General features: G+C 37.6%; 1 protein-coding gene and 1 pseudogene across 1 annotated transcript; one reads left to right on the top strand and one right to left on the bottom strand.

The window, feature by feature from the left end:
• Window positions 1-9,364: 9,364 nt before the first annotated feature.
• Window positions 9,365-9,865, top strand: LOC118848168 (annotated as a pseudogene).
• Window positions 9,866-11,460: 1,595 nt separating this feature from the next.
• On the bottom strand, window positions 11,461-13,002 carry LOC118847249 (60S ribosomal protein L6-like). Its single transcript, XM_036755767.1, has 2 exons — window positions 12,934-13,002; window positions 11,461-12,255 (listed from the first exon to the last, which is right to left on the bottom strand). Exons 1-2 carry the CDS (start codon window positions 13,000-13,002, stop codon window positions 11,494-11,496), a joined length of 831 nt encoding a protein of 276 aa, XP_036611662.1. The 3' UTR covers window positions 11,461-11,493.
• Between the last annotated feature and the right edge of the window lie 254 nt (window positions 13,003-13,256).

The following is a 13,256-nucleotide window of genomic DNA, read 5'->3' as shown; positions in this document are numbered from 1 at the left end:
TTTGAGTTCCAAATTCTCTTGCCTCTTCCCTTCCCACCCACCTTCCCTAAGAAGTCAAGCAATTCAACAGAGATCACACATGTATCATTATGTAAAACACTTCCACAATAGTCATGTTGTGAAAGGCCAACTATATTTCCTTCCATCCTATCCTTTCCCCCTTTATTCAATTTTCTCTCTTGACCCTGTCCCTTTTCAGAAGTGTTTGTTTTTCATTACCTCCTCCCCCTATCTGCCCTCCCTTCTATTGTCCCCCCTTTTTATCTTCTTCCTCCTTTTTTCCTGTGGGGTAAGATACCCAATTGAGTGTGTATGGTATTCCCTCCTCAGGTCAAATCTGATGAGAGCAAGATTCACTCATTCCCCCTCACCTGTTCCCTCTTCCCTTCCTATAGAACTGCTTTTTCTTGCCACTTTTAAGTGAGATAATTTACCCCATTCTATATCTCCCTTTCTCCCTCTCTCAATATATTTCTCTCTCATACCTTAATTTGACTTTATTATTTTAGATATGATCCCTTCATATTCAATTCACCCTGTGCTCACTCTATATATATGTACACACACATACATACATACATACATACACACACATATGTATAGTCCCTTCAGCTGCCCTAATACTGAGGTCTCATGAATCATACACAACATCTTTCCATGTAGAGATGTAAACAAAACAGTTCAACTTTAGTAAGTCCCTTGCAATTTCTTTTTCTTGTTTACATTTTCATGCTTCTCTTGATTCTTGTGTTTGAAAGTCAAATTTCCTACTCAGCTCTGGTCTTTTCAGTGAGAAAGCTTGAAAATCCTCTATTTTATTGAAAGTCCATATTTTGCCTTGGAGCATGATACTCAGTTTTGCTGGGTAGGTGATTCTTGGTTTTAATCCTAGCTCCATTGACCTCCGGAATATCATATTCCAAGCCCTTCAATCACTTAATGTAGAAGCTTCTAGATCTTGTATTATCCTGATTGTGTTTCCACAATCCAAAAGGATGCTTGCAGTATTTTCTCCTTGATCTGGGAGCTCTGGAATTTGGTGACAACATTCCTAGGACTTTTCTTTTTGGGATCTTTTTCAGGAGATGATCTGTGGATTCCTTCAATTTTTATTTTACCCTCTGGCTCTAGAATATCAAGGGAGTTCTTCTTGATAATTTCTTGAAAGATGATATCTAGGCTCTTTTTTGATCATGGCTTTTAGGTAGTCCGATAATTTTTAAATTATCTCTCCTGGATCTATTTTCCAGGTCAGTGGTTTTTCCAATGAGATACTTTACATTGTTTTCCACTTTTTCATTCCTTTGTTTCTGTTTTATAATATTTTGATTTCTCATAAAGTCTCTAGCTTCCACTTGTTGCAATCTAATTTTTAAGGTAGTATTTTCTTCAGTGGCATTTTGGACCTCCTTTTCCATTTGGCTAATTCTGCCTTTCAAGGCATTCTTCTCCTCATTGGCTTTTTGGAGCTCTTTTGCCATTTGAGTTAGTCCATTTTTAAGGTGTTGTTTTCTTCAGTATATTTTTCAGTATTTTTTGGGTCTCCTTTAGCCATTCATTGACTTGTTTTTCATGGTTTTCTTGCATCATTCCCTTTCTCTTTCCAATTTTTCTTCTACTTCTCTAACTTGCTTTTCCAAATCCTTTTTGAGCTCTTCCATGGCCTGAGACCAGTTCATGTTTTTCTTGAAGGATTTTGATGTAGGCTCTTTGACTTTGTTGACTTCTTCTGGCTATATGTTTTGGTCTTCTTTGTCACCGAAGAAAGTTTCCAAAGTCTGAAACTGAGTCTACATCCTTTCTTGCTGCCTGTCCATGTTCCCAAGCCAACTACTTGACCCTTGAGTTTTTCATCAGGGTCTGACTGCTGGTAGAGTAAAGAGTTCTTTATTCCAAGCTTGAGGGGATGGTCATCAGTTACAAGACTCAAGAGAAGAATAAAAAGATAAAAAGTAAGAGAAAAAACAAAAAGAAACCATATTATTCAATGAAGTGGAACTATTTACATCACTACAAGGGAAGATGATACTTGTAACTCTTGGGAAGTGTATCTTTATTAGGGCCATTAGAAGGGGTATACAGAAAGGATGTGGGTATAAGTAGATTTTGATGTAATTATAGTTAAAAAGGGGAGTGAAAAAGATTGTGCTGGGAGAAGAAGAAAGGGGAGGAAAGTACATTACATCACATGAAAAAGCATGATAGACTGATTATTGTTAAGGGAAAGAATGAAGAGAGTGAGCATTGTTTGAATATTACTCTGTTTGGATTTGACTCAAAGAGGAAATAGCATATACACTGAGTTGGGTATAGAAATCTATTTTACCCTATAGGAAGTATTAGGGTAAAAGGGAAAGAAAAAGGAGGGTAATTGATTGAAGGGAGGGCAGAATGAAGGAGGTGGTGGCTAGAAGCAAAACACTGGTGGGGAGGGACAGGGTGAAAGGAGTAAGAAACATGCAAAAAGGAGGGGGAATATGATGGAGGAAAATACATAGTAATCATAATTGTGAATGTGAATGGGATGCACTCTCCCATAAAGTGGAAGTGGATGGCAGAGTGGATTAAAAACCGGGATCCTACAATATGTTTTTCACAAGAAACACATTTGAAACAAAGAGATACATACAGCATAACAGAAAAAGACTGGAGCAGAATATATTATGTTTTGGGTGAAGTTAAAAAAAAAAAGCAGGGGTAACAATTTGATCACAAATAAAGCCAAAGCAACAATAGATCTAATTAAAAGTGATAAGGAAGGAAACTAAATTTTGCTAAAAGTTTACCTTAGACAGAGAAGTAGCATTAATAGTAAACATATATGTACCAAGTGGTAAAGCATCAAATTCTTAAAGAAGTTAATTGAGTTACAGGAAGAAATAGACAACAAAATGGTACTAGTGGGGGAACGCATCCTCTGCTCTCAGAACTAGATAAATCTAACAACAAAATAAGCAAGAAAGAAGTTAAGGAGGCAAATAGAATTTTAGAAAAGTTAGTTATGGTAGACCTCTGGAGAAAACTGAATGGGGAGAGAGAGGACTACATCTTTTTTCACGTATATGGCACCTACATATAAATTGACCATGTAGCTCTTTTGGATCTGCCATCTTTTGGATCCAGTGCCACGATGCAGATTTTCATGAAGACTTGGATGGGGAAGACCATCACCCTTGAGGTTGAACTGCCTGGTACTATTGAAAATGTCAAGGCCAAGATGCAAGATAAGGAAGGTATTGCCCCTGATAAATAAAGATTGATTTTTGGCAGCATACAACTGGAAGATGGGCATACTTTGTCTGACTAAAACATTCAGAAGGAGTGTACCCTTCATCTTCTGCTGATTCTTTGTGGTGGTGCCAAGAAGAGAAAGAAAACATCTTATACCACTCCCAAAAAGAACAAGCACAAGAGAAAGAAGGTTAAGCTTGCTCTTCTGAAGTACTATAAGCTTGACGAGAATGGCAAGATTAGCTGCCTTCGACAAGGGTGCCCTTCTGATGAATGTGTTGCTGGAGTCTTTATGGCTAGCCATCTTGACAGACATTATTGAGGCAAGTGTTGTCTAACCTACTGTTTCAACAAGCCAGAAGACAAGTAAATGTATATGCGTTAATAAAAAAGTCACCTAAAAATTGACCATGTATTAGGGCATGTAAATTTCACAATCAAAACAAGATAACATACCAAAATTTATGGGATGCAGTCAAAGCAGTTTTATTGCATCATGATTAGAAAAGGATGCATTTAATATTTCTGCCTTTCTCCATTAGATTGTGATGTTTTTAGCAGGTTGTATTTTCCTTACTTATCTCTTTTAATTAGATTGATTTTTGTTTTTGGTTTATCTGAGATCACATTGCTATCCTGGCTTTTTTTTTTTAACTTCAGCTAAGGCATAATATATTTTGATCCAGCCTTCTACCTTTACTCTGTGTGTATCTCTCTGCTTCAAATATGATTCTTCTAAGCAACATATTTTAGGATTCTGGTTTTTAATCTATTCCATTAGCTGCTCCGATTGTATGGGAGAGTTCAGCCCATTCATCCCATTATGATTATTAACTATGTCTTTCTCTCCATCCCATTTTCCACCCTGTGTTCTTTTCTCTCTCCTCACCCTTTCCTTCCTCACCAGTGTTTTCCTTCTGACCACCGCCTCCCTCAATCTGCCCTCCCTGCTATCAGCTCCCCTCCCTTTATTTCCCCATTACTTCTGCGCTCTCTTCTGTACCCCTTTCTGTCTGCACACCTCTCTTTTCTTTCTCCTTTCCCCTTTTACTTCCTATAGGGTAAGATAGATTTCTATACACAACTGAGTGTGTATATTATTCACTCTTTGAGACAAATCCAATGCCAGTAAGGCTCAAGTAATGCTCAGCTCCCTCCTTTATTCCCTCTACTGTAATAGGTCTTTGGGCCTCTTCATGTCATGTAATTTACCATGTATGCCTCCTCCTTTCCTCTTCTCCCAGTACAATCCTTTTTTACCCACTAATTATTTTTTTATCATTCAATCAAAGTCAACTTATATCCACACACTCTGTCTATGAATATTCCTATTAAATATACATTAACAATACATTTTTCAAGAGGTATAAGCATCATCTTCCCATGTTGGGATGCAAATAATTTAACCTTATTGAAAAGCAGGCTTTTTTCCTTTGCTATTTACCTTTTTTATGCTTTGCTTGAGTCTGATATTTGAAGATCAAATTTACCGTTCAGCTTTTTTTATCAGGTAAAATTGAAATTTACCTATTTCTTCGAATGGCCATCTTCTCCCCTGAAAGATTTATGTTCAATTTTCCTGTGTAGTTCATTCTTGGTTGTAATCCATGCTCCTTTGCCTTTCAGAATGTCAAATTCCAAGCCCTCAGATACTTTAATATATAAACTCCTAAACCCTGTCTAACCCTGACTGTGGTTCAGTGATATATAAATTGTTTCTTTCCAGCTGCTTGTAGTATTTTCTCTTTCATCTCATAGTTCTGGAATTTGGCTACAACATTCCTTGGAGTTTTCATTTTTGATCTCTTTCAGGAGGTGATGGTTGTATCTTTTAATGACTACTTTACCCTCTGGTTCTAGGATATCAGAGTAGCTTTTCTTGATAATTTCTTGAAAGATGCTATCCAGTCTCTTTTTTTTTTTTATTGTAGCTTTCAGGTAGACTAATAATTCTTACATTATCTTTGCTGGGTCTTTTTTTAGTCAGTTGTTTTTCCAATGAGATATTTTTTCTTCTAATTTTCATTCCTTTTATTTTGTTTGGCTGATTCTTGATGTCTCATAGAGTCATTAGCTTTCACTTGCCCAAATCTAATTTTTAATTTTTTTTAATCTTTAATTAGCTTTTGTACTTATTTTTCTATTTGGCCAATTCACTTTTTAGGAGTTGTCCTCTTCAGTGAATTTTTGTGCCTCATTTTCCACTTGGCCCATTATATTTTTTGAGGTATGGTGATAGTGTACGTTTTTAAATCACATTACTACCTTAAAATCCTTTCCTGATAATTGTCTTGTGATTTTTTTGGTATAGATATTATTATTCATATTTTTTCTTTTGTCAAGTAGTATAGATCACCAGAGATTTATTAAGATGACATCTTATAATAATAGCCCCATGAATAGGATGAGATTTATCCTTTTTTTTAACATTACTTTATTAATTAATTAATTTTCAGTTTTAATTGATAACATTCAGTTCCTCAAGTTTTTGAGTTTCAGATTTTCTCCTGCATTCTCTCCTCCCCCACTCCCCACTCAAGATGGCATGGAATTCAATATAGGCTCTTCATATACCTTTATACTAAACATATTTTCACAATAGTCAAGTTGGAAAGAAGAACTACCACCAATGGAATGAACCGTGAGAAAGAAGAAACAAAACAGAAACCAAAACAAATGAAAAAGAGAGAGCAAATAGTTTTCTTCAATCTGCATTCAGACTCTGTAATTCTTTCTCTGGATGTGAATTACTTTTTCCATCAAGAGTCTTTCCAGGGTGTCTTAGAACCTTGCATTGCTGAGAAGAGCCAATTCTATCAAAGGTAGTCATCAGAGATACTGTGTGTCTGTTATCATGAATAATGTTCCCCTGGTTCTGCTCACCTCACTCAGCATCACATCATAAAGGTCTTTCCAGGTTATTATGAAGTTCGACTGCTCCTCATTTCTTATAGCTCAATAGTATTCCATTACATTCATATAACAACTTATTTAGCCATTCCTCAATTGATGGATATCTCCTTGATTTCCAGTTCTTTGCCACCACAAAAAGAACTGCTATAAATATTTTTGAACATAGGGGTCCTTTTCCAACTTGTATGATTTCTTTGTGATACAGCCCTAGAAGTGGTATTGCTGGGTCAAAGGGTCTGAACATTTTTATAGCCCTTTGGACAAAGTTGCCATTTGCTCTCCAGAATGTTTGGATGAGTTCACAAGTCCACCAAGAATGCATTAGTGCTCCAATTTGCCCACATCCTCTCCAGCATTTATGATTTTCCTCTATCGTCATGTTAACCAATCTGACAGGAGATATGTGATGTCTAAGAGTTGTTCTGATTTGCATTTCTCCAATCAATAGTGATGTGGAGCATTTTTTTTTATATGACTACAGATATCTTTACTTTCTTCCACTGAAAACTGTTTGTTCATAACTTTGACCATTTATCAAATAGGGAATGTCTTGTATTCTTATACATTTGACTCAGTTCTCTGTATATTTTAGAAATGAAGCCTTTATGAGAGACACAGGTTGTAAAAAATTCTTTCCCAATTTTCAGTTCCGTCCTAATCTTTGTTGCATTGGCTTTGTTTACACAAAATCTTTTCAATTTAATGTAAACAAAAGTATCCATTTTGCATTTTATAATTCTCTATAACACTTATTTGGTCATAAATTCTTTACTTCTCCATAAATCTCAGGTAAACTATTCCTTGTTTTTCCTGATTGCTTATAGTATCAGACTTTATGTCAAAATTATATACACATTTTGACTTTATTTTGGCATACAGTGTGAGATATTGGTCTATATCCAGTTTCTGCCATACAATTTTCCAGTTTTCCCCACAGTTTTTGTCAAATAGTGAGTTCTTATCTCAGAAGCTGGAGTCTTGGGGTTTATAAAACAGTAGATTACTATAGTTATTGACTACTGCCTCTTGTGTACCTAATCACTCCTATAAAACCAGGGCAGATAGTAGAATGGATTAAAAACCATAATCCTACAATATGTTGTTTACAAGAAACACATTTCAAAAAGAGGAATACACACAGGGTAAAGGTAAAAGGCTGGAGTAGAATATATTATGCTTCAGGTGAATTAAAAAAAAAACAGGGGTAGTATTGGAAATGAGGTCTTGGGGATCACTGGGCTTCCTAGGCAGGGCCAAAGTTCTGAGGAAGAACCCTGTAATAATCACTAGGGAAGGCTGTACAGACCACAGGACTTCCACAGGAAGACCAAGTAGTAGACCTCCCCCTCCTTAATCTGTGGGGATCACAGGCCTCCCTAGGAGTCAGACCCTAAGGAGGACCCAAGTGATGGCCCCTTAGAACAGTTTGGGGGAAATCACGGGACTTCCTAGGGTTGGACCCCAGGAAAGAGCCACGTGATGACCCTTAAGGAAGGCTGTGCAGATGACAGGACTCCCCAGAGGAAGAACAAGTGGTAGCCCCCCTTAATCTGTGGGGATCACAGGGCCTCCTAGGAGTCAGACCCTAAGGAATACCCAAGTGATGGCCCCTTAGGACAGCAGTAAGATCACAAGGCTCCCGAGATGGGGCCAAAAGACCCAAGTGTTGTCCCCTTAAGAAGGCTGTGCAGACCACAGGGTTCCCCGGGGGAATCCTGAGTGGTAGCCCTCTTAGCACCACAGTGGGGATCACAGGACTCCCCAAGGCAGGGTCAGGAAGTCAGCCCAAGACAAGCTTCGCTGCTTGTTGCTTTCCTGGTTGCACGACCTTGGGAAGATCCATGTGATTTGCCCATTCTCACCCAAATAACTCAGGAAGAACTCAGGCAGAGGAAGGCATTTATTATGCTCCTCCAGAGAGTGGGTGTAGTGCTTGCTGGAACACTCACACCCATACAGCTGCAGGAGCAGGGGTAACCATTCCCTCCACTCCTGCTAGAGTTATGGTTAGTTTACCATCTTTATTGTTTACACAGTTTTCCTAGGTTATACAGTTTATGTAGGTGGGATAATAAGGATATGGAAGCAAAAGTAAAGTTAATTAGATTTCCCTTGTCTTAGTTTAGGATTAAATTACATTCTTTTACTTCCTCTACTTTCCCTCTTTAACATATGCAAATTATGCTAATCAGTAGGCCTGGATTCTTGACCAAGACCAGACCCTAAATAAGCTTGAACTGGTTCAAGCGGTTTGGCCTCTCTAATTCCCCTGAGTGCCTTCTCAAAAAGTGTGCACATGCGTACAAGGCTCTGACCTCTCACCTGACCAACCTTGAGGCCTGGTTTCTGCTAAAGCTAGGGTGGCGGAGCGGGGGAAGTACACCTTTAGTTCTGTGGAAACAAAACTCCTCCCATTTCTTACAGGTAGCAATCCTAATCTCAGACAAAAGCAAGGATAGATCCAGTTAAAATAGTTAAGGAAGGAAACTATATCCTGCTAAAAGACACCATAGACAATGAATAATATCATTACTTAACATATATGCACCAAATGGTAAAGCATCCAAATTCTTAGAGGAGAAGTTAAGGGAGTTACAGGAAGAAATAGACAATAAAACCATACCAGCAGGGGACCTCAACCTTCTGCTCTTTGAACTTGATAAATCTAACCTCAAAATAAACAAGAAAAAAATTAAGGAGGTGAATATAATTTTAGAAAAGGTAGATATGATAGACCTCTGGAGAAAAGTGAATGGGGATCGAAAGGAATATACTTTTTTCTCAGTGGTACGTGGCAGATACACAAAAATTGATCATGTACTAGGGCATAAAACCATCACAATTCATTGCAAAAAGGCAGAAATAGTCAATGCCTCTTTTTCAGAACATGATGCAATAAAAAAATTGTAATAAAGGACCATGGAAAGATAGACTAAAAATTAAGTGCAAACTAAATAATCTAATACTAAAGAATGAGTGTATCAAAGAAAAAATCATAGAAACAATCAATAAATTCATTCAAGAGAATGACAATAATGAGAAAACAAACCAAATCTTATGGTATACAGCAAAAGCAGCTCTGAGGGGAAGTTTTATATCTGTAAATGCTTCCATAAATAAAATAGAGAAAAAAGAGAGATCAATGAATTTGGCATGCAACTGAAAAAGTCAGAAAAAGAACAAATTGAACATCCTCAATTAAATACCAAACTAGCTCTTTCCCTGTCGCCGCTGAGTCGAGCGGGAGGCGGAGGCTCCCGGGTGTTTTCAAGATTTAGCTTCACCCGTGAACCGCTGCCATGGCCGAGGAAGGCATTGCTGCTGGAGGTGTAATGGACGTTAACACCGCTCTACAAGAAGTGCTGAAGACCGCACTCATCCACGATGGCCTAGCTCGTGGAATTCGTAAAGCTGCCAAAGCCTTGGACAAACGCCAAGGCCATCTTTGTGTTCTTGCTTCCAACTGTGATGAACCTATGTATGTAAAGTTGGTTGAGGCCCTGTGTGCTTAGCATCAGATCAACTTGATCAAGGTTGATGACAACAAGAAGCTGGGTGAATGGGTAGGCCTCTGTAAAATTGACAGAGAGGGAAAGCCCCGTAAAGTGGTTGGTTGCAGCTGCGTTGTTGTTAAGGACTATGGCAAGGAATCTCAGGCCAAAGATGTCATCGAAGAATATTTTAAATGCAAGAAGTGAATAAATAAAAGCCTTGGTCTGAAAAAAAAATACCAAACTAGAAATACTTAAAAGCAAAGGAGAAATTAGTAAAATTAAAATCCAGAAAATATTGGACTAAAAAATAAAACTAAGAGCTAGTTTTATGAAAAAAAAAAATAAGATTGATGATACTTTGGTCAATTTGATTTAAAAAAAGAAGGAAGAAAATCAAATTACCAGTATCAAAAATGAAAAGGATGAATTTACCTCCAAGGAAGAGGAAATTAAAACAACAGTTAGGAATTATTTTGCTCAATTGTATGCCCATGTATTTGACCATCTTAGGGAAATGGATGAATATTTACAAAAATGTAAATTGCCCAGAATAACAGAAGTAAAATACTTAAATAACCCCATCTCAGAAAAAGAAATTGAATAAGCCAGCAATGAACTCCCCAGGAAATCTCTTGTACCATATGGATTTCCAAGCAAATTCTACCAAACATTTAAAGAAAAATTAATTCCAATACTTTAGAGACTATCTGGGAAAATAGGCAAAGAAGGAGTCCTACCAAATGGTTTTTGTGACAGAAATATCAGAGAAAGAAAATTATAGGCCAATTTACCTAATGAATATAGATGCACATTTTAAAAATAAAACATTAAGAAAAAGATTAAAGCAACTTTTCTTGAAAATAATACACTATGATCAGGTAGAATTTGCAAGGCTGGTTCTATATTAGGAAAATTATCAGCACAATTGATCATATCATAACAAAAGTAGCAGAAACTATATTATTATCTCTAAAGATGCAGAAAAAGTTTTTGACAAAATACAACACCCATTCATATTTAAAACACTGGAGAGAATAGGAATAAATGGAACCTTCCTAAAAATGATAAAACCTAAAACCATCACTAATCATTATATGTAATGGGGATAAGCTACATGCATTTTAAATAAGACTGGGGGTGAAACAAGGATGTCCATTATCACAATTATTATTCAGCATGGTGCTAGATATTCTAGCATTCTCAAGAATAGAAGAAAAAAGATATTGAAAGAATTAGAATAGGCAAAGAAGAGACTTAGTTATGACTCTTTGCAGATAATATAATGATATACTTAGGGAATCCTAGAGAGCCAGGCAAAAATCTACTTCAAATCATAAATAACTTTAACAAAATTGCAGGATATAAAATAAACACACATAAATCCTCATCATTCCTAAATATTAATAACAAAGCCCAACAGCAAGAGATAGAAAGAGAAATTACATTTAAAATTACTGTAGACATTATAAAATATTTGGCAGTCTACCTGCCTAAACAAACCCATGAACTATATAAACACAATTATAAAACACTTTTCAGAGTTGGAATCTGCCCCTGATACAGTTAGATCTAAATAAGTGGAAAAACATCAGGTGCTCATGGTGGAGCTGAGCTAATATAATAAAAATGACAATTTTACCTAAATTAATTTACTTGTTTAGTACCATGCCAACTAAGCTACCAAAATTATTTTATAGAGCTAGAAAAAGTAATAACCAAATTCATTTGGAAGAACAAAAGATCCAGAATATCAAGGGAATTAGTGAAAAGAAATGCTGGGGAAAGTGGTCTAAACATACCAAAAATTTTTTTTTACCTATTCCAAATATTTTAATAAGAGTTCTCTGGAAGGCATTTAAAACACCAGTTTGTGAGGATAAACCCTGTTGGAGAGAGAGAATACAGAATGCAGGTAGCCATGGAGCTGAGGAACTTTCTTGATTTGGGGCAGGACCTGAGAGTCCACTGGTTTCTGATCAGCCTTGTGCTGCTCTGTAAACTTGTATTTCTCTTTTTCTATGTCAAAAATCTCTCCTTCTTGGTATCTAGGTTTACGGAGCCTCTTCTTCTTGAAGTAAGCATCAGTAAGATGATTTGGAAGTTTTACACCTGAAAAGTTAACTCTGCTAGAGGTGGCAATGACAAATTTCTGATGGGTCCTTCTCAGAGGAACACAGTTGATGGTCAGAGGTCCAGTCATCAGTAGCAAGCCAGCAGCCAGCTGCTTCAGGAAAACCACTCTCTTGACCCTGAGGTGGCCAGTGAGCATGATCAGAATGGTTCCTGGCTTAATGCTAGCTCGAAGTCTCCTCACATGCTGGCTGAAGGGCTTTTTGCCATGGCTTAACAGCTTCTTAGGCAAATCCTCAGTTGGGTAATACCAAGGTATTTTTAAAATCTTTACAAAGCGGGTTCCTCCATTCTTATCACTACCAACTGGCTTTGAGATAGTAGCAGGCACCTTCTCTTTCTTTTTCCTTTCAATCTGGGTTTTTGGTGCAGCATATTTCCACTTGCACATGGCTCCCTGGGAATACGTTGCAGACCTGGAGTATCTACCTATCCCTTCGGCCAGGACTGGATTCCTACTGCAACACTTTTGAGGCTTTTTCACCACCTTTTCAGCCACATCTTTTTTGTTCTCTTTTTTTTTTCCTTTTTGACCTTCTTTTCCTTTGGTTCCTTTGGGGGCTTATTGTCCGCCATCTTGAGGGAAGGGAAAGAGACATACCAAATCTTGAACTGTATTATACACTAGCAGTGATTAAAACAACTTGTACTGGCTAAAAAATAGAGTGATGGACCATTGTGTTGTTTAAGGAATTGTTTTCTTCGGCAAATTTTTGTCCTTCCTTTCCTAAGCTGTTGACTCACTCTGTTGCATACCTCTCATTTCTTTTCACATTTTTGTTTCTTCTCCCCCTCTTACTTGACTTCTAAAATCCTTTTTCAGCTCTTCCAAGAAGAGTTTTTGGACTTGAGACAGGTTCATATTCCCCATTGAGTTTTTGGATGTAGGTATATTGACAATGTTGTCCTCTTCTGAGTCTATGTTTTGATCTCTTCTGTCACCATAGTAATTCTTTGTGGTCAAAGTTTGTTTGCTTTTTTATTTCTTTTTGCTGATATTGTTTGTCTATTTCCTTGTTTTTAAAGTTGAGCTCTCTTTTTGTAACACAGGGGGCTCTACTCCAAACTTCTTGTGCTGTTGGCCAGGGGCCTGTGCCCTGGCTTTGTGTGCTGGGGGTTCAGATGATGGTAGCTAGAGGCTGTAGGGGTCTGGCAGCTAGTTTACTTGAAACTGAGCTGCTCTCCTAGTGGTGGAGTCTGGCATGTGCTGAGGCCTCCTGGGGTTTTTCTCCATTTCCCCACGCTATGCCGAAGCACATGGAGGCCTGGTTGCTAGACGATGCCTCATTATCCTGGACTGCATTGAGGTATGTAGATGTTCAGTTGTTGGATGATGTTTGCCTGCCTGGGGCTGCCCTGAAGCAAGTGGTGGTTCACAGAGTTGGAATCTGCACATTCCCCTGGCTATGCTAAGGTACATGGCATGTTCTGGTGTTGGCATTTGCATTCCCCACCACATTGAGGCTCAGGACTTTTTCTTGGTTTGCT

Source organism: Trichosurus vulpecula, chromosome 4 (genome assembly GCF_011100635.1).
Source record: "Trichosurus vulpecula isolate mTriVul1 chromosome 4, mTriVul1.pri, whole genome shotgun sequence".
Taxonomy (NCBI): Eukaryota; Metazoa; Chordata; class Mammalia; order Diprotodontia; family Phalangeridae; genus Trichosurus; species Trichosurus vulpecula.
The sequence above is the reverse complement of the archived record's forward strand: the minus strand, read 5'-3'. Positions and strand labels throughout refer to the sequence as shown.